At 56.0% G+C, this 22,510-nt stretch overlaps 2 protein-coding genes across 7 annotated transcripts in view; one reads left to right on the top strand and one right to left on the bottom strand.

Annotated features, from left to right (window-relative positions):
• Positions 1-13,544, top strand: part of CCNK (cyclin K) — a 28,882-nt gene extending 15,338 nt beyond the window's left edge. For all 3 annotated transcript variants that reach the window (XM_049899560.1, XM_049899558.1, XM_049899559.1), the window contains 8 exons: positions 2,565-2,670; positions 3,168-3,225; positions 4,019-4,188; positions 4,533-4,798; positions 5,926-5,959; positions 7,156-7,230; positions 10,789-12,446; positions 13,477-13,544. In XM_049899560.1, coding sequence (XP_049755517.1) covers positions 2,565-2,670; positions 3,168-3,225; positions 4,019-4,188; positions 4,533-4,798; positions 5,926-5,959; positions 7,156-7,230; positions 10,789-11,414 — 1,335 coding nt within the window. In that variant the 3' untranslated portion in view covers positions 11,415-12,446; positions 13,477-13,544. The remainder of the gene's footprint in view (positions 1-2,564; positions 2,671-3,167; positions 3,226-4,018; positions 4,189-4,532; positions 4,799-5,925; positions 5,960-7,155; positions 7,231-10,788; positions 12,447-13,476) is intronic.
• Positions 13,545-14,354: 810 nt separating this feature from the next.
• Positions 14,355-22,510, bottom strand: part of CCDC85C (coiled-coil domain containing 85C) — a 78,678-nt gene continuing 70,522 nt past the window's right edge. For 2 of the 4 annotated variants that reach the window (XM_049899561.1, XM_049899563.1), the window contains 4 exons: positions 21,896-22,003; positions 17,014-17,103; positions 16,073-16,171; positions 14,355-15,544 (listed from right to left, as the gene is read on the bottom strand). In XM_049899561.1, coding sequence (XP_049755518.1) covers positions 15,455-15,544; positions 16,073-16,171; positions 17,014-17,103; positions 21,896-22,003 — 387 coding nt within the window. In that variant the 3' untranslated portion in view covers positions 14,355-15,454. The remainder of the gene's footprint in view (positions 15,545-16,072; positions 16,172-17,013; positions 17,104-21,895; positions 22,004-22,510) is intronic. The other 2 variants (XM_049899562.1, XM_049899564.1) reach the window with 1 other exon arrangement.

The following is a 22,510-nucleotide window of genomic DNA, read 5'->3' as shown; positions in this document are numbered from 1 at the left end:
CTGTCTCCAGGTGCTTGGGAGACAACCCCCTTTACTGTCAGCCCTGACACGCTGTCTCACTGAGTCGGAGGCCAGGGCCTGGTCCAGGCACAGCGGAGTGGGAAATAGGAAAAAGGGAACTTTTGTGCTAACAGGACTTACACTAGGGTGCAGCCCACCTGAGTGGGTGAGGGGGCTCTGCAGCCAGCCCCCTTCCTTTGTCACATGCAGACAAGGTCTGGAAGTAGGGAGTTGGGCCACAGGAAGGGGCCCTAGATTTGGGAGCAGTGAAGGCATCGTGGAATCGGTTGTCAGGCCAAGCTCTTTGGCGGAGAGGAGGACAGTCATTTTCAGGAGGCACCACACACCGCGACCGTGAATGGTGCTGAACTGTTTTTGCCTTGGATTGTTGCTTTAACTGGGATTTTTTAGTTTCCCGCATAATACTAGTCTGTCATGCGTTTGACAAATACTTGTTCCAGCTACTGTGTAATAGTTGTTAAAACAGATGTGGTTTGCTCTCATGAATCCTACAGTTGACTCAGGAGGGATAGATTTTAATCAAACAGTCACATAAGTAATCAACAGTTTCCAAGCTGTGATAAATTCACTAAAGGATAATTTAAAGGTGCTGCGAGGGCATTCAGCGTGGGGGCCCAGACAAGTTCCACAGACAAGTACGGGGCTAGCCAAGGGCCAGCTACTCCGAGGAATGCTGCTTGCACACAGACCCACCCCCGCCCCTTAACTGAGTTTTTGAAACATAAAGGGTGAGCAGGCCGTGGACTCTCTGCAGTATGGGCTGCAGCCGGGAAGCCCATTGGCACACTTGGTAAGAGATTATTTCTAAATTTAGAAGCAATCTTGACACTTCTGGGAAACAGGTGGTGACAAAAACTGGCAAAAAAAAAAAAAAAGCAGCAGGATTTTTTTTATTGTGTGTGTAAGTTTCTAAGACTTTAAAAAGCTTTCCTAAGGGAACGTTTGGGAAGCTAGGGTAGAAAAGCCAGAGTCTTGCTGTGCCACTTGGAGCAGTCAGTCCTTGTAGAATCGTCTGTGTCCTGCGAGGTAACACCACGCCTCACAGCGACAACCACTTCCCACTTGATGCACCCCGCCCAGAGTTGGTGGTTTGTACAGCTGTCATCTGCGGGACGGGAAATCCTTGGCAGAGCCCTCTCCTCTCCTCTCCTCGCCCAGAGCCTCGCTTGTGTTCTAGGTTGTCTAAGTGCTTGGTGGGGCCCTGGGAGCACAGTGGTTAAGCACTCAGCTCCTAACCTAAAGGTCAGCCATTTGGAACCTACCAACCACTCAGAGGGAGAAAGATGTGGCAGCCTGCTTCTGTAAAGATGATAGCCTTGGAAACCCTCCTCTGTCCTGTGTGACCTTTATAAGTCAGAACCAACTCGACGGCAGTGGGTTTTCTAAGTGCTGGGTGCGCTCAGGTTGTGCAGAGAAGCACCTGTTTGTGGCCGTCTCAGAGTTAGCAAGTGTGGTAAAGGAGGAGACCCCACTTCCAGCAGCACCGGGAAAATCAAGTGGCGAGAAGCAAACCTTGTAAGAAATTCCTGGGAACCACGTGGAAAAACACAAAAATGAAAAACTTTAAAACTACTAAGAGACTGAGAAGATGATTTTCATAAATCAATAAATATTTGGTAGGAAAAGTTGGTACTATTAAGAGGTCCATTTTCTCTAAATATTCTCTAAATTCATTGAGTCCCCAATCAGAATATCAGTAGCTTTTATTTTATCTGGAATGATAAAGTGATAACTAAAATTCAGGTAGGGAAAAAATATGCAAGAATAAGAAACATCTTGGAAAAGAGGAATAATAGAACGACCCCACCACATATTAAATCCCTTTGATCCTTTACAGAAGCGGACAAACAGCTCAATGAAAAGATTTGATTGTGTGTGTGTGTGTGTGTAGCCTGGTAGCACACACAAGGAGCACGTACACAGATAGTGTAGCATGTGATTCAAGTAGCATTTCAAATACAAGAGGAGATGTACTCAGGACGTGATGCTGACAGCTTATTTTGGATAGATGGAATATTTAAACACAGAAGTGACGCGCCCCACCCCACACGCACTCACAAGCTGTGTGCATCTGGCACAGCTCACCGTCCGTGTTTGCGTGGAGCTGGCCAGCATCGTCTCTTTCTTGTGTGAAGCTTTCTATGAAAAGTCCTGATAATTTTTCTGAAAGACTGAATTTTTTAATGGAGAGCTTGAAGCTATAATTCAGTGAAATCATCTCTGAAGTCAAGGCTTATTTCGTAAAGGGGGTTCGCGTACATACTGAAAGTAATCACATGTCTAAGGATCTTTGTTTCGTTTTCAGTATTTTTTTAAAAATTAGCTCTGATTACTTTGTCTTCCTACTTTTAGCTCTTTTCGGAATTTATCATTGTCTCTGAGCATGTTAAAAGCCTGGGTGGGAGAGAAGAGAAAGGGTATGAAAAATAATGGCTAAAATAGAACTTGAAGAGAGCATAATTAGATAGGAAAGCTCACTTTGCTAATGCCGTGTGAGACCTGTGACTAAGTACCCATCCCAACACAGGCTATTTTCTTTCTAGGAAGAAGTAATGGTCCTGGAGAGAATCCTACTACAGACCATCAAGTTTGATTTACAGGTGGAACATCCGTACCAGTTTCTGCTCAAATATGCAAAACAACTCAAAGGTAAGAAAAAAAAAAAAAAGATATTGAAAGAACTTTCTCATTTTGAAATGAAGTCTTTACAGTTTGATGGCACTCAGGTTATGCTTCTCACAAGAGGAAGACAGAGACTCGGCGTGTGATCTTCCCGAACGGAAAGCTTGCCCAGACATACTCTCTGCTGTTAGCCCTGCTTTCTTGTATGCATAAACAGATTCTGTCATCCAGTTGCCAAGTGATAGGAGGCAGGAAAATGAGTCAGGATTTTTTAATAGCCTAATAGAATCAGCCTTGGAGCCTGGTTTCCTATAAGTGATGGCTCAGCCTGGGTCACGTGGAGAGAAAGGACAGTGGTAGGGTGCGGAGTCTCATCCTTATGTCCTGGTGCCCACACTGAAACCCTTTGGCTGTATGTGTGTTGGGGGGCAAGGGGGGTAGCACCCGGTAGGCTTTGAATAAATACTTGGTATGTTTTTTGTTTTTTGGTTTTTTTTGCTATTTATCTTTTTTCCCATTTCTAGGTGATAAAAACAAAATTCAAAAGTTGGTTCAGATGGCGTGGACGTTTGTAAATGACAGGTATACTTGTTCAAATGTTGAGTTAATTATGCTGTTTTAGAATAGGCTGCAGCTTTATGGGTTCTCCAGTTCAAACCCGTGTTTTGTATCAGAGGAGACTGACCGGCCCCAGCTCAGAGGTCCAGTTAGTTGCCGAGCTGGACCCAGCGCCCGGGTTTTGTGCCCGGCAGCAGAGTAGTTTCCTTCTGCTCTGACAGACCACAGTGATGTGGGAGCTGAAGTTGTATTGTCAGCTTGAAACATAAACCCAGACAACACACTGGAGGATTTTGATAGCTGAATACTTAGAACCCAGTGCTTCTGCAAAAGAGACTTTCTTATGATGGTTTCAGAGCCCGGGGTCTGGTGAGGGGCTGAGGTAGGGACGAGACAGCACCCCTGGGTGGAGCTGCAGCCCTCCCAAATGCATGCAGTTCCAGCAGCCTCTCAGACTTGATTGACGTAATGCGTGACCTCTCGTAAAGTTTCATTTGAAGAAAGAGTTCAGTTGCTAGGTTTCAGCGATTTGAAAACATGCTATCTCATTTGTATTTCATGACAGCAATTTGTGAACAGGTTACAGTTTTTGTGACTCCTTAAGAAACAAATCGGTAACGATGGCTAAAGGCACTTATTTTGGTACCTTTAGAAAACCAAAGATTCTTTTTAATTTTTAATTTCTACTACTTTATTTGATCATGTTTGGAGAAGAGAAGGTAAATGACAGCATAGCTGTGGTGTGCAGCCTCCCGGCAATGGGTTGGTCTCAATGTCTGTGCACAGCAGCTTAGTGGCCTCTTTTCTTGGTTGGCAGCCTGTGCACCACCCTGTCGCTGCAGTGGGAACCAGAGATCATAGCCGTGGCGGTGATGTATCTTGCAGGACGTTTGTGCAAATTTGAGATACAAGAGTGGACCTCCAAACCCATGTACAGGCGATGGTGGGAGCAGTTTGTTCAGGACGTGCCTGTCGACGTTTTGGAAGGTGCTGGGCACACGAGGCCTCCTGCGAGGGTGTTCCTGGTTTAAAGCATTCTTCCTGGCGAGCCCTGGGTTCTCCAAGTAGATTTTCCCAGAGAGCCTGCTGGGAACTATTTTTCATAAGCATCTTTAGTTAAATTTTCTAGTGTGATTTCCACTGTGCTGAAGCACGTGGTTTTGGCGAGTTGGAAGTACACATCAGTGGTGTGCACCCCAGAGACGGGTGAGCTGCCGGGGTGGTCTCTGCTCCTTGGTCCCTGTAGGGGCATCACGGCAGGAAGGAAAGTGGTCCAGGTGATTGTTTCCGATGTCAGCCTGTGGTAAGCAGCCTCGTCTCTTGGCCTTTAGACATCTGCCACCAGATCCTGGACCTCTACTCACAGGGGAAGCAGCAGATGCCTCACCACACGCCCCACCAGCTGCAGCAGCCCCCACCTCTGCAGCCCACACCACAAGCGCCCCAAGTGCAGCAGCCACAGCAGCCTCACGGCCCCGAGCCGCCCCAGCCGCCCCAGAAGGACCTCCAGCAGCCCGCGCAGCAGCAGCCGCAAGCGCAGCAGCCCAGGAGGCCGTCTCCACAGCCGAGTCCGCCCAGACAGGCCAAACGAGCTGTGGTGAGTGGGCCGCGGTCCCAGGGCCAGTGGGCTTCAGGTGCGACACCACACCCGGGTGCCCTTCCCACTTAAAAGGGGTCCCACTGGACACCACACACACGTGGGGACCCCCTGCCCTCGTCATCTGATGGCATGTCTGGGGAGGGGGGTCTGAAAAGGCATGTGGTCAGAGGAAAGAGGCTGCGAGTCCACTCCTGATAGTCTTCTTCGACCTCATCTGTCAGTGCGTGTACCACGGGGGTCTGAAGAGGCGTGTGGTCAGAGGAAAGAGGCCGCGCCTCCACTCTGACAGGCTCTCCGACCTCATCTGTCAGTGCGTGTACCACGGGGGTCTGAAGAGGCGTGTGGTCAGAGGAAAGAGGCCGCGCCTCCACTCTGACAGGCTCTCCGACTTCATCTGTCAGTGCGTGTACCACGGGGGTCTGAAGAGGCGTGTGGTCAGAGGAAAGAGGCCGCGCCTCCACTCTGACAGGCTCTCCGACGTCATCTGTCAGTGCGTGTACTGCGGGGGTCTGAAAGCGCGTGTGCTCAGAGGAGAGAGTCTTGCGAGTCCACTCTGACAGGCTCTTCAACCTCGTCTGTCAGTGCGTGTACTGCGGGGGTCTGAAAGCGCGTGTGCTCAGAGGAGAGAGTCTTGCGAGTCCACTCTGACAGGCTCTTAAACCTCGTCTGTCAGTGCGTGTACCGCAGCTGTCTCCCTCCTCAGGTGTCTGGCTCTACCGTGTGTGCTGGTTATAGGAGCGGTTCTCTCAGGGACACGGTATGGATAAAAGCTTCTAGTGGTAGGAACTCAAACCTGCCAGTGGGGGATCCAAAGCCCCCAAGGAAGCCGTGTGGAGTACACACACGTCAGCAAACACCACTGACCAAATTTAGGAACGTGCATTAGAGGGCCTGGGAACAGTGTTGCTCAGAACTCACGGTGGAGGACAGTCAATGATTCTGTCTAATTTGAAAAGGCAAAGAGGAAGAACACAGAAATGATCCATTAGGTGCTATGGTTTGCCTGCAAGTTCAGGCCAAAGTAATTTTTGTCTGTTATGATTCTCATAGTTCCTGGGTAATCATTTTTTTCCTCACTGTACCCAGGATCTCGGTTAACAGTTACTTATTTTCCTTTGTAACAGGTTGTTTCTCCCAAAGAAGAGAACAAAGCACCAGGTAACTTCCTGTTGTAACCTTTAGTTTTTGAGTTTTACGTGTCTGTATATCAAAACTCTAAATTCATCGGTTCTCTCAGTAAACATCCTTTCCTTTGAGTGGCCTTAAAATCTAAGCCTAGATCCCATCAGTAACTTCTCTCTGCCGGTGTAAAAAGTGCGCCATCTTCTCTCTTTATCCCCCGAATGTGCATTTTAGATCGTACTGACAAGAGGTGTCAACTCAGGAGCCTTTAGGGACAATAAAAATGTGCCTGGCAACATGTGATTATGCATGCGGAAGAGCTGTTGCCGCCCCATTTGGTTTAGGTCTTGGTAGACCATCCCAGCAGGCCTGTGTTCGGGACACAGGAAAGCCAGAGAAGGTGGTTGGTGAAATCATTGTGTTGTACAAGCTGGAGAGAAGTCAGTTTCAGGAAGAAAAGAACCAAAACAAAAACAGACGAACAAAAAGATGAAATTCCTTTTCTTGGCTTCCTTAAACAGACAGTTCTGGACTTCATGTAGCCTGCCTGTCTTGGTGTCTTAACGCAGCTGCTCACCCCTCAAGGGTGGGGTGCATGGGGTGGGGGGTGTGTGCAAGCACACGGGTGTGCGCATGGGACTGTTTCCTTCACCCCAAATGGCCCAACTGCGGTGACCCTTATGAGCCGTAGTGTTCTTCCCCGTCAGCATGTCCACCTCCAGGCCTCTCCTGCCGCCTGCTGTGTGCTGCTGCTGACCTGCTGGCAGCTGGCAGTAATACTTGGGGGAGACAAGGTGATCTTAAAGTGTGTCTAGGTGAGAGGAGACAGGTGGACCCTGCTCTTGTGAGGCCTCGGGGTCAGTGACATTGCATTGACCTCTGGGGGTCTGTCTGTGGGCTGTGTGCCCTAGTGAGGATGCCAGATAGATGGCACTGGGAAACTGCGCTGTCACCTGCTGTTCTCACATCAGTGGAAGAGCTGGTCTGCAGTGGCCAGTGGGGAAATCCAGACAGACGCGGAAAGCGGCCTGGCTGTTGAGAATGGAGAGGTCTTCATGGCGGGGGGTTTGCTCAGACGGGACTCGTGCACCGTGGCTTGGCCACACCTTCTGCACATTCTGCTAAAGGCTTGTTAAAAAAAAACATCCCTGAACAGTAATTATCTTTTTCTCTTTAACACGTTTATCTAGACGAGGAGGTATGAGTGGTGTTTTAATTCTCTTTCTTTTTAGAACCACCACCATCTAAAATCCCCAAACTAGAGACCACCACCCACCCGCCACTGCCTCCAGCCCACCCACCTCCAGGTAAGTCTCTGCTGAGCATAGCCCACAGCATGCCAGCCTGGCTCTGTGCATCTGAAGGCAGACTGGGGACATCCTGGGACCACGCTTACAGAGGGGACTTGGCAGCCAAGATGAAGAGAGACATTGATGATCAAGGACATTTCAGAGTTGCTTTAATTTTACAAACTGATGCTTTGTGTGTGTTCTGAGTTGCAAGTGTGTGTGAACCTTCACTGCACACTCACTTCCAGAAACGCTGACCTGCCCAGGAGGAGCAGATGTAGAATCCGAGTCAGGAAAGCCAAACTTTGCGTTTTTCCAAATCTGGGCAGGGTCACTGTCAGACTCCAGTCTCTCATCTCCTTCCGGTTGGCAGGATCTTTTCCCAGTACACAGGATGGATAACCAGTTGTTGACAGAGTCACGTGGAGAATAATTAAAGAGCAGAACGTTCTCAGGCACACCGCGAACCAGGAAGCTTCACCAGCATCACTGGAGACCTAGGGGCAGTTGTGAAGAACATAGCGTTGTTCAGAAGATGAAGCATTAGCAAGAGAAGGCAGGAGTTGTGTGTTTTCTAAGGGGTGGTAGCTATTCTAGAGACTTCTCTGGACTCCGTCAGCGTCAGTTCTTTCCGCCTGCCATCCTCCCCGCTGGTCAGTGTGTGTGGCTGACGCCTCGGCGTGTGTGTTTGTGGCAGATTCTCTGTTTCTGGTCAGCGTGTGTGGCTGACACCTCGGCGTGTGTGTCTGACACCTCGGCGTGTGTGTCTGTGGCAGATTCTCTGTTTCTGGTCGGCGTGTGTGACTGACACCTCAGCCTGTGTGGCTTGGCAGATTCTCTGTTTCTGGTCAGCGTGTGTGGCTACACCTCGGCGTGTGTGGCTGACACCTCAGCGTGTGTGGCTGTGGCAAATTCTCAGTTTCTGGTCAGCGTGTGTGGCTGACACCTCGGTGTGTGTGTCTGTGGCAGATTTTCTGTTTCTGGTCAGCATGTGTGGCTGACACCTCGGTGTGTGTGTCTGTGGCAGATTCTCTGTTTCTGGTCAGCATGTGTCGCTGACACCTCAGCGTGTGTGGCCGACACCTCAGTATGTGTGGCTGACGCCTCGGCGTGTGTGCTTGTGGCGGATTCTCTGTTTCTGGTCAGCGTGTGTGGCTGACACCTCAGCATGTGTGGCTGACACCTCGGCGTGTGTCTGTGGCAGATTCTCTGTTTCTGGTCAGCGTGTGTGGCTGACGCCTCAGCATGTGTGGCTGACACCTCGGCGTGTGTGTCTGTGGCAGATTCTCTGTTTCTGGTCAGCGTGTGTGGCTGACGCCTCGGCGTGTGTGTCTGTGGCAGATTGTCTGTTTCCGGTCAGCATGTGTGGCTGACACCCCAGGTGTGTGGCTGACGCCTCGGTGTGTATGTCTGTGGCAGATTGTCTGGCTGACACCTCGGCGTGTATGGCTGTGGCAGATTCTCTGTTTCTGGTCAGCCATGATGGTTTATAGCTTTGCAGAAATAGAAGCATCATCTTCCACCTTGGGCCAAATCCCGCGCCGCCCAGTGCAGTGTGAACCTGGCTTGAAAATTCAGCCGCTGGTCACTCAGCATTTGTGGACCATCTGCTTTGTCCCCGACTTCCTGAGGACTCTCCAGCTCAGGCAGGAGAGCCGGCCCTTGGGGCCTGGGTCAGTCAGGGCCCACCATGTGCTGGCTCGGGGGCACACAGGAAGAGGAGCCACCGAGAAGCAGGACAGCACCCTGCCCCCCCCCCACCGGCCGAGTGACTCCCACTGCGGATGGTCAGACTAGTGGCCTGGGGTACACTCGGCGGCCCTAGGGGACTGAGGGCAGGTCAAGTGTGGGACTGGGCTGTGGAATCAAAGGCGGGTGGGCGGTGGGGGCCGCAGGAGCTCACGTGGAAGGTCTTCAGTAATACATCCAGATGTGTGCCACAGAAGGGGAGGCTGAGAAAGGAGACCTGGGAGCAGGAGCCTGGGGCATCTGTGGCGTTGGAGCGCTGTGTAAGGGTTGTCTGGTGGGAGTGTGTGCAGTCACACCTGGGGAGCCAGGGTGAAGAGCACGGGGAGGTGCCAACAAGAGACCACTTTCTGTTCACGCCCGTGGTGTGAACAAAGGACGAGGATCGGAATGCCCTGAGCCTGGGGAGGTAGCGAGCAGCATTGCGATCTGAGGGAGCTGGGTTCTGAAAGATGGATGTGCGTGTCGGCAGACCAGGAGGCAGTGGAGTGACGGGAGGAAATTGAAGGTGGCTGGCGTGCTTCTGCACAGACCTGGAGCTCAGGGCTGTGTGTGCCTATAGTCAGCTTCTAGAAAGGGCACCTCGCCCTGATCGGGGACTAAGCAGCTTCTCTGCAGGTGTGTGTGACCTCTGCACTTGAAGGTGAAGGTGCTGGCCAGCACAGGCAGGCCCCAGGGTCAGGCCCATGCCGGAGGTGCCATTCTTGGGGCCTGGAGTTCTTCACGCCCCTCTGGCAGGAGCAGCAGGGTAGAGCTCCGCTCTGTGGAGCAGCATGGGGTCCACGGCTGTGTTTGGGGCACCGGCCTCGCCACCACTGTGTGACCCCCGGGCAGGCCACCTCTCTGGCCTGAGGGCTTATCTGCAATCAGAACAGGTGCCAGCCCTGCCTAACGAGAGGTGGCACTCCAGGGACCTCTGATGCAGGCATGCTGCAGGGCCTGGAACCCTCCTCCGTGGCCACCATGTCTCTGCCGTGAATGTTTTTGTCAGGACTCTGTGCCACCTCGGGAAACGACACCCATTCTAAGCAGCAGCCACCCCTGCTGGGATATCTTTTTGGGGTCTGGCAGTGACTGAGGAGGGGGGAGCACAGACTGTTGGATTGGATGAGGCTTTGGAAAAAGGGGGTCCCGGGCCCGGGGGGCTGTGGAGCCTAAGGGAGGGGCGGCGGCCCTGGCCTGGCTCTGAGCACAGGAGTATCTGAGAATGCCCCATACCAAGTGCTGTCTCCCCATACGCACCTGCACACACACTCATCCTTTGAGGAAGCCGCATTCTGAGAGGAAACTGCGGGGTGTGATCTCACGTGTCTTCAGTAGAACAGCCAAAACTGCGACCTTGTGGGTCCGTGGGGGATGTCCAAGCCTGTGGGTTATATTCTCAGATGCTCCCTCATTTGTGTGACCAACTTAGGCCTTCTGCTCAGGGCTGGAGCTGTAGCAGTCATGCGCCATGGCCCTCAGACGTGGGGCAGAGACGCACAAATGACAGACAGAAGAGGCAGCAGCAGGGCTGAGCCGGGGTCTGCAGAGCCAGCTGGTGGCTAGGTTGGGTAGAGAGCCCGCGTGACAGGCCAGGGACAAGCCGTGCCACGGGCCCTTTGCTTGCACAGAGGCCTGGTGCCGCCTATCCACCAAGGTGACAGCTGCTTGCTATACCTCTGGCAAGATGGTCCTGGGGGAGCGGCCTTGGGGAGGCCATGAGAGCTCCTGGCCTAGGCCCCCTGGTCAGGGGTGGAACAGCCTTTGCCCAGGGCAGCTCTGAAAACCGAGGGAATGCCGTTCCACCCTGACAGAGACTGACCACTTAGTAACTTTTCTCCTCTGCAGACCGGAAGCCTCCTCTCGTGGCAGCCTTGGGTGAGGCCGAACCACCAGGCCCCGTGGATGCCAGCGACCTCCCCAAAGTCCAGATACCTCCGCCGGCCCACCCAGCACCCGTGCACCAGCCACCGCCGCTCCCGCACCGGCCCCCACCGCCACCCCCCTCCAGCTACATGACCGGCATGTCCACCACCAGTTCCTACATGTCTGGCGAGGGCTACCAGAGCCTGCAGTCCATGATGAAGACCGAGGGCCCTGCCTACGGTGCCCTGCCCCCCGCTTATGGCCCGCCCGCCCACCTGCCCTACCACCCCCACGTCTACCCCCCTAACCCGCCCCCACCACCCGTACCCCCACCCCCTGCCTCCTTTCCCCCGCCCACCATCCCCCCACCCACGCCTGGCTACCCCCCACCTCCACCCGCCTACAACCCCAACTTCCCACCCCCGCCCCCACGCCTGCCCCCCACCCATGCTGTCCCACCCCACCCTCCTCCGGGCTTGGGCCTGCCCCCTGCCAGCTACCCACCCCCAGCCGTCCCCCCCGGGGGACAGCCCCCCGTGCCCCCACCCATCCCCCCACCGGGCATGCCCCCCGTTGGGGGGCTCGGGCGGGCAGCCTGGATGAGATAACCTGATGCCTTTTTTTTTTTTTATTTTTAAGAACAAAAGTTTTTCTAGTCAACTTGAAGAGTAGCTGGAGGGGGTGAGCAGCAGGGTACCTTGTATAAAGCTAGACAGCGGCAGTGTGGAAGGAATGGGAAGTAGAACTGGGAAGCTCTCCCATCTGGAGAGGGATAGACTGGCTGGAGTGTAGCCGCGCAGGCCGTCGCTGGCTGTGCCTGACCCTGCGTGCGTCACCGTGAGGCTGTACTTGGGGACTTCGTGCTAGTGAGAGTGTTATAACACCAGCCATATTGGCTCAGTACATGGCTGCAGTGAGGGGTGACTGTCGTCCTAGAAATCAGTGCCTATTTTTCCTGGAAACTCAGTTTTCAATAGTCCAGCTCCATCTGAAGTCACACTGTCTTCATTGTTTTCATTCAGTGACATCCTCTCCCACGATACCCAGTAGGTCAGAGGAGCCACGTTTTTGGTTTATGAATATATACACCCTTTGTGTTACAGTTATTTTGAAGGGGTTGCCTCTTTGGATGGCTGTTTTCTTTGTTCTCCAGGGAGAAGGGAGAAATGTACTTGGGAAGTAATGTGTGTTTACGTCCATTTGCAAACTCCTGTACATAGAGATCTATTTTTTAAGCGTGAATGTGACAACATACTGTGAATTCCATCTTGGTTACAAAGAGACTCCTTCAGTCAGTTATCCAAATAAAACCAGTTCTGAAGCTGCCCCTGTGCTTGTCATGGCGAGGGGGGTGGAGGGGGGCCAGGCCTTGGCGGTCCCTGGGTTTCAAAATCCCAAAGCAGGTCTTCAGCCCCTGGACTTGCGGCCCTGGGACAGCCTGGCCACAGCCTCACAGCCACCAGACCCTACCTACCCACCTCCAGGGCAAACAGTGGCCACTTTAACATGCCGGGGGTCTAGGCTGGAACCCGCCCCCAGACAGCGCCCACACCAGGCCTGGTGGCGTTGCTGCTTGTTCTCCAAGCTCCAGACCCATTGGAAACGTTCAGATGTACCTGCGTAGACCACAGGCTCCAGAGGTAGGAAGGGCTTGGGCTGGATGGAGATGCTTTTCACTGTGGCCTGTGAGCACATGGGGCGTCATGAGTAGCCCTTGGCAGTCTGCTGGAGCCACCCTGAGGCGCGAGCCCCCCCCGACACACACACACGTAAAGGAGTGGCACACGGGGAGGCTTGCACAGAGACCTTTATTTATCTAGCTCAAAGTAGACACTAGCACAGTCTCATCTTTTACTCCTTTTACTAAAATAGCTCAAATCAATGTCTTTACCACACTATCAAAAAGGTCTGTTTTCTCTCCCCAAATCAAAGTGGTTCAATAGAAGGTAGAAATGGGCACCAGAGTCTGTGGGCTTCCGGCTCTCACAGAGCCTGGGGGTGGGGGCTCCGGTTCTCACCTGGGTCCCAGGCGACAGAAGACAGCAGCTGCCGGGCCCAGGGCCGAAGCCAGACTCCAGCCCCTTCCCAAAAGCAGCACAAATACCCTCCGCTACATATGAAAAATATACAGCTCTACGCTCTGCAGCCATGCATTTAGTTCCTTAAAAAAAAAAAAATCAGTAGTATTTTGTTTCCTGTCAAGTTTCAAGAAAAAAAAAAAGGTCACTTTTTTCTTTGAATTCTGATGTGTAGCTAAGAACTGGGTAAAAACATGCCACCCTAAACAATGTGCTCAGCAGATTCCGAATCCAGGGTGGGTGTGGCCATGGGGGGGGCTTGAAGGGTGACATCACAGTGGGAACTAAAGCCAAAGGGTGGCTGTCACTTTGGGCTTCAGGACCCAGAACCAGAGCTTGTGAAAGAGACAGGGACATTAATGAAAGGGCACCGAGGTCAGCTGCATCCCACCCCAGCCGGGCTTATAGAGCTGCGGGTCCACCATTGTCACCTGATGCATCGTCCCTCAGTGGCAGAGCCAGGACTCACCCCTGAGCTGTGACCTCCCAGCCCACCCTCACCTGACCCTCCCCAGTGCTGGACTGTCTCTGTGACTGCCGACTGCTAGGGTCTGTGGGGCCAGGTAGAGTCACTGTTGGCTTTTTTCTACAGCTTAACAGTCCTACAAGACCTCCCCGATGCATTAGCTATCAGGTCGCAGTGACGGGAGCAAGGGACGGGCCTGCCCCCTCCTCACAGGCTGTGCCGCATGAAGGCAGGAGGTTCTCGGAAGCACGCCCCCAGGTGCCGCTGCAGCACTACGGAAACATGTCCCTCCCAAGGGGACCAGTACCTGGGAGGTCTCTTCTGATGGGGTCACTGCAAGTACCAGGAGCCCTTAATTATTGCTTATTGTCAGCGGTGGCCAAGCCAACCTGCTCCCGATGGGCTCTCAGACCTGAGTCCCACCCAGGATGCAACCCCATCCCTTGGGGGCTGCTCTCTGATTCTCTGGATTCCAAGACCCAGGAGGGGCCTCTGCACCCCCAGCCCAGCCGCCCGCTTGGGGAGGAGTCTTCCAGAGCCATGACCAATGGGTGTCCCCCTGGCCTCAAGCGCACACCCTTCCACAAAGCACCCACAGAGTTTCCTGGCACCCCCACACTGGAGCAGCACACCCTGCACCTTCATCAGGACCCACCTGTACCCCGGCCTGGGCACAATGAGGGCACGAGCTTTTCCCCTGAGGGTGCAGCCCACTGGCGTGGAAGGGCCCCCGCCGGGCAGGGGGACAAGGATGCCGCCTCCTTACCCTGCCTCCTCAACATGGGGCAGGGATACTAACCCGCCTCTTGGGCGCTTCATCCCCTTGGCTCTGCGTGAGCCTGCGGACTACGGGAAGAATGGAGACGGCTGATGGGGGAGAAGTGACCACAGGTGCGGTGAGTGGATCCCAGGGGTGCTGGCCACACACGCCAGCAGATGGCAAGAAGGGCCTGTGTCTGCCAGGTTTTGGTTTCTAATGTGCCGCAGATAACGTACCCCCTTCTGGGCCTCGTTTTCCTCACACGCAAATAAAATATTACAGATAGTGCTTGAGTTTACACATGGTCATTTACACTGAAAGTCTTGTTGGACACCCAGGGCCTGCAAGCAGGGGCTCTAGCCACCCATCTTACAGCCGAGGACACTGAGGCTTAGGGGGAGGTGGGCGCCTGCTGCCACGAGGCAACAGGAGGGCAGATGAGTCACACTTGGCCCTGCTTGGGCAGGTCGACCACACCTGCTCACGCCCGAGTGAGGACACATGCTGCGGACAGCTGAATGGCCGCCCAGGCCACCCACCGTGAAAAGATTGAGGGGGCCCCTGAGCCCTCATGTTTCCGTGAGAGCCCAGAAAGGCCAAGTGACCTGCTGAAGGTCACACAGCAAGTTAAATGCAGAGCAAGGTCAGCTCTTTCCTCCAAAGGAAGACAGGGCCCTGAGCCACAGTGACCCAGGGACCTGCTGGCCAGGGGGAGGCCGCAGGTGACCAGAGGCCCAGCCTGGCTCAGCGCCCCCACCCAGAAAGAGGAGCACGTGTGGGTCGGCACAGAAACAAACCCCAGCACCTTCCTGCGTCCAGGCCCCTCGTGGGAACCACAGCAGAGGGCAGTGTCTGGGCTGGGCAGGAGGAAGAGGGCAGAGCCTCCACAGGGCAGGGCAATGTGGAGGGTGGGGCAGGGCGGGGCTGAGGGCCAGAGGAAGGGCCTCCGGCAGTCAGGGGCTCAGCTATGGTCCAAAGACCCCACACACAGCTGGGCAGGGAGTGGGGCCACCTGTGTCAGGATCCTGGTGGCCTCTGTCCCGGCATGGTGACAGCAGGGGGCTGTGGAGGGCTTGCTGAGCTGCCCTCCACCAGGGCTAGAACACAGAAGCCTGTGGCATCTCGTTACTGGCAGTAGGGCCTGGGCCGAAGGGACGTGAGTGTGTCCAGGCGGCTCGGCTGCAGCAGCCCCGTGTGGTTTTCTTTGTCTGGTTCACTGGTGTGTGAGGCGGGAGATGGAGGCAGCATCCTAGGTACAGTTCACCAGAGGGAGAAGACAGCAGCTGCCCGCACTGGGCCTGTGTACCCGCCGAGGCCACCCAGTCCACGTCCGTGGAGCACTGCCTACAACGGCCCCTTGAACTGGTTCCCAGACAGGTGCTGCCGGATGGAGGGCTTAGAGCTGGCGGCGTCCCCCAGTTTTCTCCAGACCACCTGTGGGGGTAAGAGAAGTGAGTGCAGCTCACCCAGCCGTCGCTCTGTAAATGCACCAGGTCCTAGCCACAGCGCCCGAGGGGGAACTGAGGCTGCAAGAGCACACCCCTATGCAAGGCCAGGATCACCCCTGGGAAAGACCCCCTCCCCTGCTGGCTCCTGCAAGGGTACAGAGACGGAAAATGCTGCCCAGGTGGGTCAGGGATAAGAGGCTGTCCCGGGAACCCAGAGGACCCCCAGGCTCGGCAGCACCTTGGCTCTGAGCGCCACCTGCACCGCCGGCAGCCACCAGAGGGCGCCAACATGCTGGGAGGCCCAAGGGGACACCAGAGACTGGCAAAGAGGCTGGGCGTTCGGGCAAGACCAACCCTAGAGGAGTGGTCCTAGGCTCCAACCAGAGCCCCAGGCCCGGCTCTCCCGGCGAGGGGAGAGGCTGCTGGGCAGGTGGGTACAGAGTCCCACCGGGAGCGCGTGGCCACCCTGGGACAGCCCGCCCCGCGCCCCCGCCCGCCAGAATTGCCTCCTCACGTTGCACATCTCACGGACGATGGCCTTCTCCTTCTCGCTCAGGTCCTCCTCACAGCTGTCCTGGAGCTGCCGGTCCAGGTTCTCGTGCACCTCCAGGACCTGCAGGCACCGCGGCGTGTCACCTGATGCCCCCTCCCCCCCAAACTGACACTGAGGCCCCCTGCGGCCAGGCCCTGGGGGACAGGCATGGAGGACAAACGACAGGTGTCCTGAGTCTGCTCTCCCTCCCTCACCCTGACAGCACTTTGGACCCAAACACGGACGGCGTGGTCTCTGGTACCACCGGGGGCCACACTGAGGATGGAAGGCCCAGAGTGGGGTGAGCAGGTTGGGAGGGACATCTCTGGGATCGGGGGCTTGCCCCCACCCAGGGCCCCGGGAGACAGGCACTAGCCTCCATGAAGAAGACCCGCACTCATACATGTGACAGTGGCTGTGTCCCAGGACACGTGTGTGCTGTGTCTGTGCGCACAGGCACAGGGGCTTCCACGGGGGGGCGAGGTAGTGCATCTGTGTCCAACGACAGGTGGGGGTGTGGTATGGGCTGGGGGAGTCTCCCCTGTGCGCAGTGTTCCCCCCCCCCCCCGCCCCACTCCCAACGCTGCACCTGGGAGCCAGCGGCTGGGCCTGGAGAGCCAATTAACTCCAGCCCCATCTGCTCCTTTCTCTGGCCTTGGGGGTGCCTGCCCCTCCCCAGGCCTTAGTTTGTCCAACTGCAGCAGCTCTGCGGCCACCACCTGGAGCCTCTGAATCCCTCCCCCCACGGTGCTCCAGGCGGCCATGGCTACTCAGGCACCCCAGTAGATGAGCACCCACCCCTGCCAGCCAGACACCCCAGGCCCCACCCAGAAAAAACCCAGGCCCAGGGAGGGCAAATGAGGGGCCGGAGGCTCCCCACCCCCGTGGCAAGGCAGGGTGGAGGGAGCAGGGCCTGACCTTACCTTCATGGCATGTACCACGGCCTCAGGCTTCTGCCCTGTGGAGCTGTAGCCAGCTGAGGGTGGGGAAGGCAGCTCGGGGCAGGCTGGGCCCTGTGGGGGTGAGGACCACATGTGTGACCCGTGCCTCAGACAGCACCCTGAATGTGTGGCCCAGGCAGAGACATGGGGCTGGAGTAGGGGGTGCGGAGAGGAGAAGGGTGTGGGGCCAAGGAACCAGGAGGAGTCCTGAGGAGCCCCCAGCCCATGCAGCTGATCCCATCTCCTCCCCCGCCCACCCCACTATCCCCAGATAAAATGGTTCTGTGGGAAGAGGGACAGTGCAACCCACACGTGGTCCCACACACAGACCACACGGAAGGGCTGGTGTCCAGTTTGCAGAGGGAGCAAATGCAGCTCAGGGAGGACGAGAGACTTGCACAGTCACACTGCAAGACTTGGGAGGTCTGGGTTCAAACTCAAGTCAGCCTGACTCCAAAGCCCTGCCCCCTTAACACCCCAGCCACCCAGGAGTAAGGCCACCTCCACCCAGGGGTGAGGCCACTCCCAGGGATCTGGGAGCCTTTTCCAGCCACACTCTAATTCACAACCAGGCATCTCTAATTCACTCAGGCCCTGGAGATGGGGGGGCGCACAAGACCAGGTGATGGGGGGCCCAGCTGGCCTCTGTCAGAGGCTGAGTGCCCCAGCCCCCCCACCCACAAGGGCCCTGACCCAGGCGGTGTGGAGCAGAATTCTGCCTGAGGGCAGTGAGGCCCGGCCATACAGCAAGTCTCAGGCTCAGGGCAGGATCTGAGGAGACTGGAAACACAGCCCACAGGCACCAGCAGAAGCCACGAGGCCCCAAGGCACTGGTGTTGCCGGAGGGGCCAGCAGGTGCAGACTGAGACAGTTCTCAGAGGACCTGCCTCTGAGAGCGCCTGAGCTGGGGGCTCTGGGGAGGTAATGCAGCACCCACACTGGTGACCTTGGACCCTTGGACAAGACCCTCAGCTTCATTTCTTGATAAGTGGGGCCCGATGCCACCCCCAGGGATGGGGTCCACTCCATAAACTTGTGGGATGGGGCTAGGCCCGGACCTCCGCCCACCAAAGCCACACACTGCAGGGGCATCAGGTGCCCTCAAGACCGGAACCTCCGTCAGCCGGGCAGCCCACCCTGCTCCACACTGGCAGAGCCAGGGCACCACCTAGGGGGTTGGGGAGCACTGCTGCCGCTAGAGGCCCACAATCACGCGGCCCAGAAGTCAGGCCTTGGACAGAGTTCCACTGGCCGTGACAATGGGTGGGGCCGGACCCACTCAGAGCCCCGGTTTCCTCATCTCGACACCAGAAAGGGCCCCTGCCCCCCAGTGTCTACAGAACCCTGGGGCACGCTGTCTGGCGGCTATTTCATGGATGCTGGCTCCTGGCCTGGGCTGCCCAGTCTCTGGTGCCCAGATCAGGGGTCTCATGTTAGGAAATCAAGGAGGGGGTTTGGTGGGCAAGGGCAGAAAGCAGGGCCAGCAACCTGAGGTCAAAGGCCAGACTTCCCCCATTGGCCAGCAGGGGGCGCCAGCTACACGTGTATGTGGAGGCAGGAAGTGCCACCTTCCCACTGAAACCTCCTGGGGAGCCCACACCCTGTCCTGGAGGAAGACCCGGTGCCACTTGGACCCTAACGTCTTTGGCCTTCATGTCCCCATCTGTACCAGGGGCTCCCTGAACAAGGGGCCGATTCCTGAGGGAACCCAAGTGCCACCCCAGTCCTTTACCCGCTTCCTCAGGAGCTAAAAGTGACCAATGAGGGCGTGGCTGTGGGGTCATGAAAACAAGTCCTCTCTGCACTCACAGGGAGCTCTGTGAGGACTATGCCCTCTCGGGCCTTCCCAGGCTCCCAGGCACACAGCACTCCTGAGGCCCCGAGGCCACACAGGCACTCTCACGTTCTCCTGCCCACTGCATCCTCACAACCACCCTCCAGGCTGAGAGAATGGTTCATCCAAGGCTAAACGGCTTGTAAACAATGGAGCTGGGACTCCAGCCTAGGTCTGTGGGTGTCCAGAGCGGGGGCCGAAATGGGGGAGACCAGTATACGCCCAAGAGAACTGAGGACATGTCCACCAGAAACCTGTACACAAAGGTTCTGGGCAGCACTGTTGGTAAGAGCCCCAAAGTGGCAACAGCCCAGACGCCCACCCACAGATGAATAAACACGATGTGGTCCCCCCATGCTAGGAAAGATTATGCGGCCATGAGGAGAAACAAAGTGCTGACAACCTGCCACAACACAGATGAACCTCGGACACAATGTGCTGAGTCAAAGAAACTAGACACGAGACCACACACTACGTGATTCCGTTTATATGACATGTCCACAACAGGCAAATCCATAGAGACAGCCAGCAGATTAGTGGTTGCCAGGGGCTGGGGCGTAGGGGGAATGGGAACAACTGGTAACAGGTATAGACGAACAAAAAAACTCCTGTTGCTGTCAAGCCGATTCCGACTCATAACAACCCTCTAGGACAGAGTAGAACTGCCCCATAGGGTTTCCAAAGAGCAGCTGATGGATTCAAACTGCTAACCTTTCGGTTAGCAGCCGAGCTCCTAACCACTGCACCACCAGGGCTCCACTAACAGTCCAGGGTTTTTTTTGTTTGGCTGGTTTAGGGAGAGGTGATGAAAATGTTCTAAAATGAGATTTCTGTGATGGCTGTTTAACTGTGAATACCTAAAAACCACTAAATTGTACCCTTTTTTAAAAAAAAGTCAATTGATTAAAAAAGAAAAAGTGGGGAGACCGGCTTCCCCCAGGGGCCTGTCAAAACCTGGAGCCCCCTTCTCAGGAGGCTAAGAGGATACGCCACCTCACACTCCGCTGAGAGCCGGCCAGGCACAGGGTCCCACCCACAGTCACCTGTTTACCCTCAGAGTCTCCAATGTCCTGTGCCCCAGACGACACCAGAACAGAGAGGGCCCACCTACGCAGCCCCTCTGTCTCCCCACGGGCTAAGGTGCTGGACTTGGGCTCTGCAGGCCCCCTAAAGACTCGACATCCTGGGCACACGCCAAAAGGCCTAGCCCGTAAGCCCCCACTCCAGCCCCTTAACTGCCACTTAGCAACCTCACTTGGTGGTGGTCCCTCCCGAGACACCCCAAGTCCTCTTCACCCCCCCACAGGGACTCTGCACACTAGCCTCCTCCCAGCTCCACTGCCCATCAGCCCCTCTGCTCACTCCCACCCACTCCTTAGTCCTTGTGGAGCAGAGACCCCTCCACAGCCTCTGACCTCCAAGCCACACCAGCCAGGCGCCAGCTCTCACTACCATGGCGCCCTGCAAGCGTGGGACCCTACAAGTGTGGGACCCTACCCCATGAGCCTCGCTGTCTCCTCTTCAAAGTGGGGTGACAGCCCCTCATGTGCAGGGCACTCGGGAGGACAAAAGGAGGTGAGGCATGTGAAGCCCCTCTGAGGCCTCCTCCAGAAAATCTTCTGAAACCTTCTGGAACCCTCCATCACTGACAGTGTTTTCTCAGTACCACTGAGGCCTCTCAGCCCCAGGCCTGGAGCATTCTCTCTGGGAGAGACCTGGGGGGGATCCCCAAGTTCACTTCCCCCCCACACACACTCAGTAGGCCTGGCAAGCAGATGCCAGGACTTCACAGTCTGCAGGTCACTCGGGGTCTCAGTGCACAGCACTCAGTAACTGTCCACTTGATTGTCACTTTTATTATCATTCCCATGGACGATTCAGAAAAAAGGACAGAGATGGACTGCCCAGAGGAACCCACCCCTGGCTTCTTGGGGGCCCTGCACCATGAAGCAGGGAGCACCCCGGGCCTTAGCACCTGGTAAATATTTGGACACCCTCATGGGGCTGCTGCCTGTGTGGCATCAGTAGATGCATTCCTGGAGAAGGTGGAAAGGCCTCAAGAGAGACACAGCCAAGTCCTGGGCCAGCTGCCAGCCGAGGTCCCTGCCCTCCTCTGCCAGCACCAAGGCCCGGGAGGGGAGGGGGACAGGAAGGGGTGCAGCAGCTATGGTGCACACCACCCAGGAAGCACTCCCACCCAGGAACTCTGCGGACCATCCTGACAGCACAACCAGCACCCACCAAGTATCTACTACGTGCAGGCCAGGCTCTCAGGGACGCTGACATCACCGAGTGTCTGCTATGTGCGGGCCGGGCTCTGACGGACGCTCACACCACTGAGTGTCTGCCAGGATTCAGTGATACGGGGACATGTCTACTCATGAGGAGTCCACTGCCCTGGAGCCTGGAGCTCCTATCCCTCCCTTTCCACTCAGGAGGGCAGGCCCAAGCCCAGGTGGGAACAGAGACCCTGGGAATGACCTTGGAGCCTTGAGTTGATGTTTTAAGTGCATGATTCACACACGTTAGCTTGCATCCTCCATTACAAAGCTTGGAGCAGCCCCTAACACATACACACCGGAACCCATACCCCAGGCTCCAAGGCTAATAGCTGGCCTCCTCTGCCTTTGCCATAGGAGGGACACAGCTGGACCTGGACAGCCAGCTCACCTGGCCTCCAGAACACTGCCCCACGCTTCTGGCAAGGTCACCCTGAGGTGGGCCTCAACTTCCAACTGCCACGCTGAGCCCATACAAGGCTCCAGGATTGGGGACCCAAGGCCCTTTCTGGGAGGGTGAGGGCAGAAGGCAGGTGCTGGCCAGTGGCCTCAGGGGACTGAGGGATCCACAGCTGCCCTGGTCTGACCTGGAAACAGCATAGCTCTGGCCACTGCATGCCCCCAGGAGGGTCAGTGGCCTGCCTGAGCCTCCAGACTCTGATCTCAAAGATGGAGTGAGGACTGTGGAGATGCCGGACTCCCATCTGAGTACGGGGGGCTCCTTGCGGGTGGGGGGTGGGGGGGAACTTACGTTCTGCAGGGAGTCCTGGTAGGCGGGTGGCAGGGACGTGAGCTGAGACTCCGAATGGTATGGTGAGAAGCCTTTCCGCAGTGTCCGGAACTCTCCAGAGCCTGCCTGCTGCCAAGGAAGAAGAGAGAGGTTAGGTGTGAGGGGTCAGCTTAGAGGACAAGGACGTTCCCCCATCAGGACCTGGCCAGAGACACTCCCTGAACAGTCTCCAAAGCCCCCCACCCCTCCCCCAGCCCCCCACCCCTCCCCCGGCCCCCCACCTGGTTTACCTGTCCTCATTGTCCCCACCATCACCTGCCGTCTGACTGTCTGGTGTCTGTCTCCCACTCAGATATCACAGCACCCATCCTCCACAGCTCACCCTGAGTGTCTGAGCTTCACTCAAATGTAAAAGTCCAAACCAAATTATTTTCCTGGCCAGTCTCTGCGACAGTTTCTAAGTTGTCTCCAACCAAGAGTACATTCTAAACCCAAACACACTGAGTGTCTACCCTCGAGGAGCAGCCGGTGTGAACTCCCCCTCCCCCTCCCACATCACGCTGTAGAAACAACCCCCCCACCGCCCCGCCACCTTGCAAAGAGGGGCAGTGGTGGTTCAGTGCAGCTTTCTCAAGC

Source organism: Elephas maximus, chromosome 10 (genome assembly GCF_024166365.1).
Source record: "Elephas maximus indicus isolate mEleMax1 chromosome 10, mEleMax1 primary haplotype, whole genome shotgun sequence".
In the NCBI taxonomy this organism is placed as follows: Eukaryota; Metazoa; Chordata; class Mammalia; order Proboscidea; family Elephantidae; genus Elephas; species Elephas maximus.
This window is presented reverse-complemented; position numbering and strand designations above follow the sequence as displayed.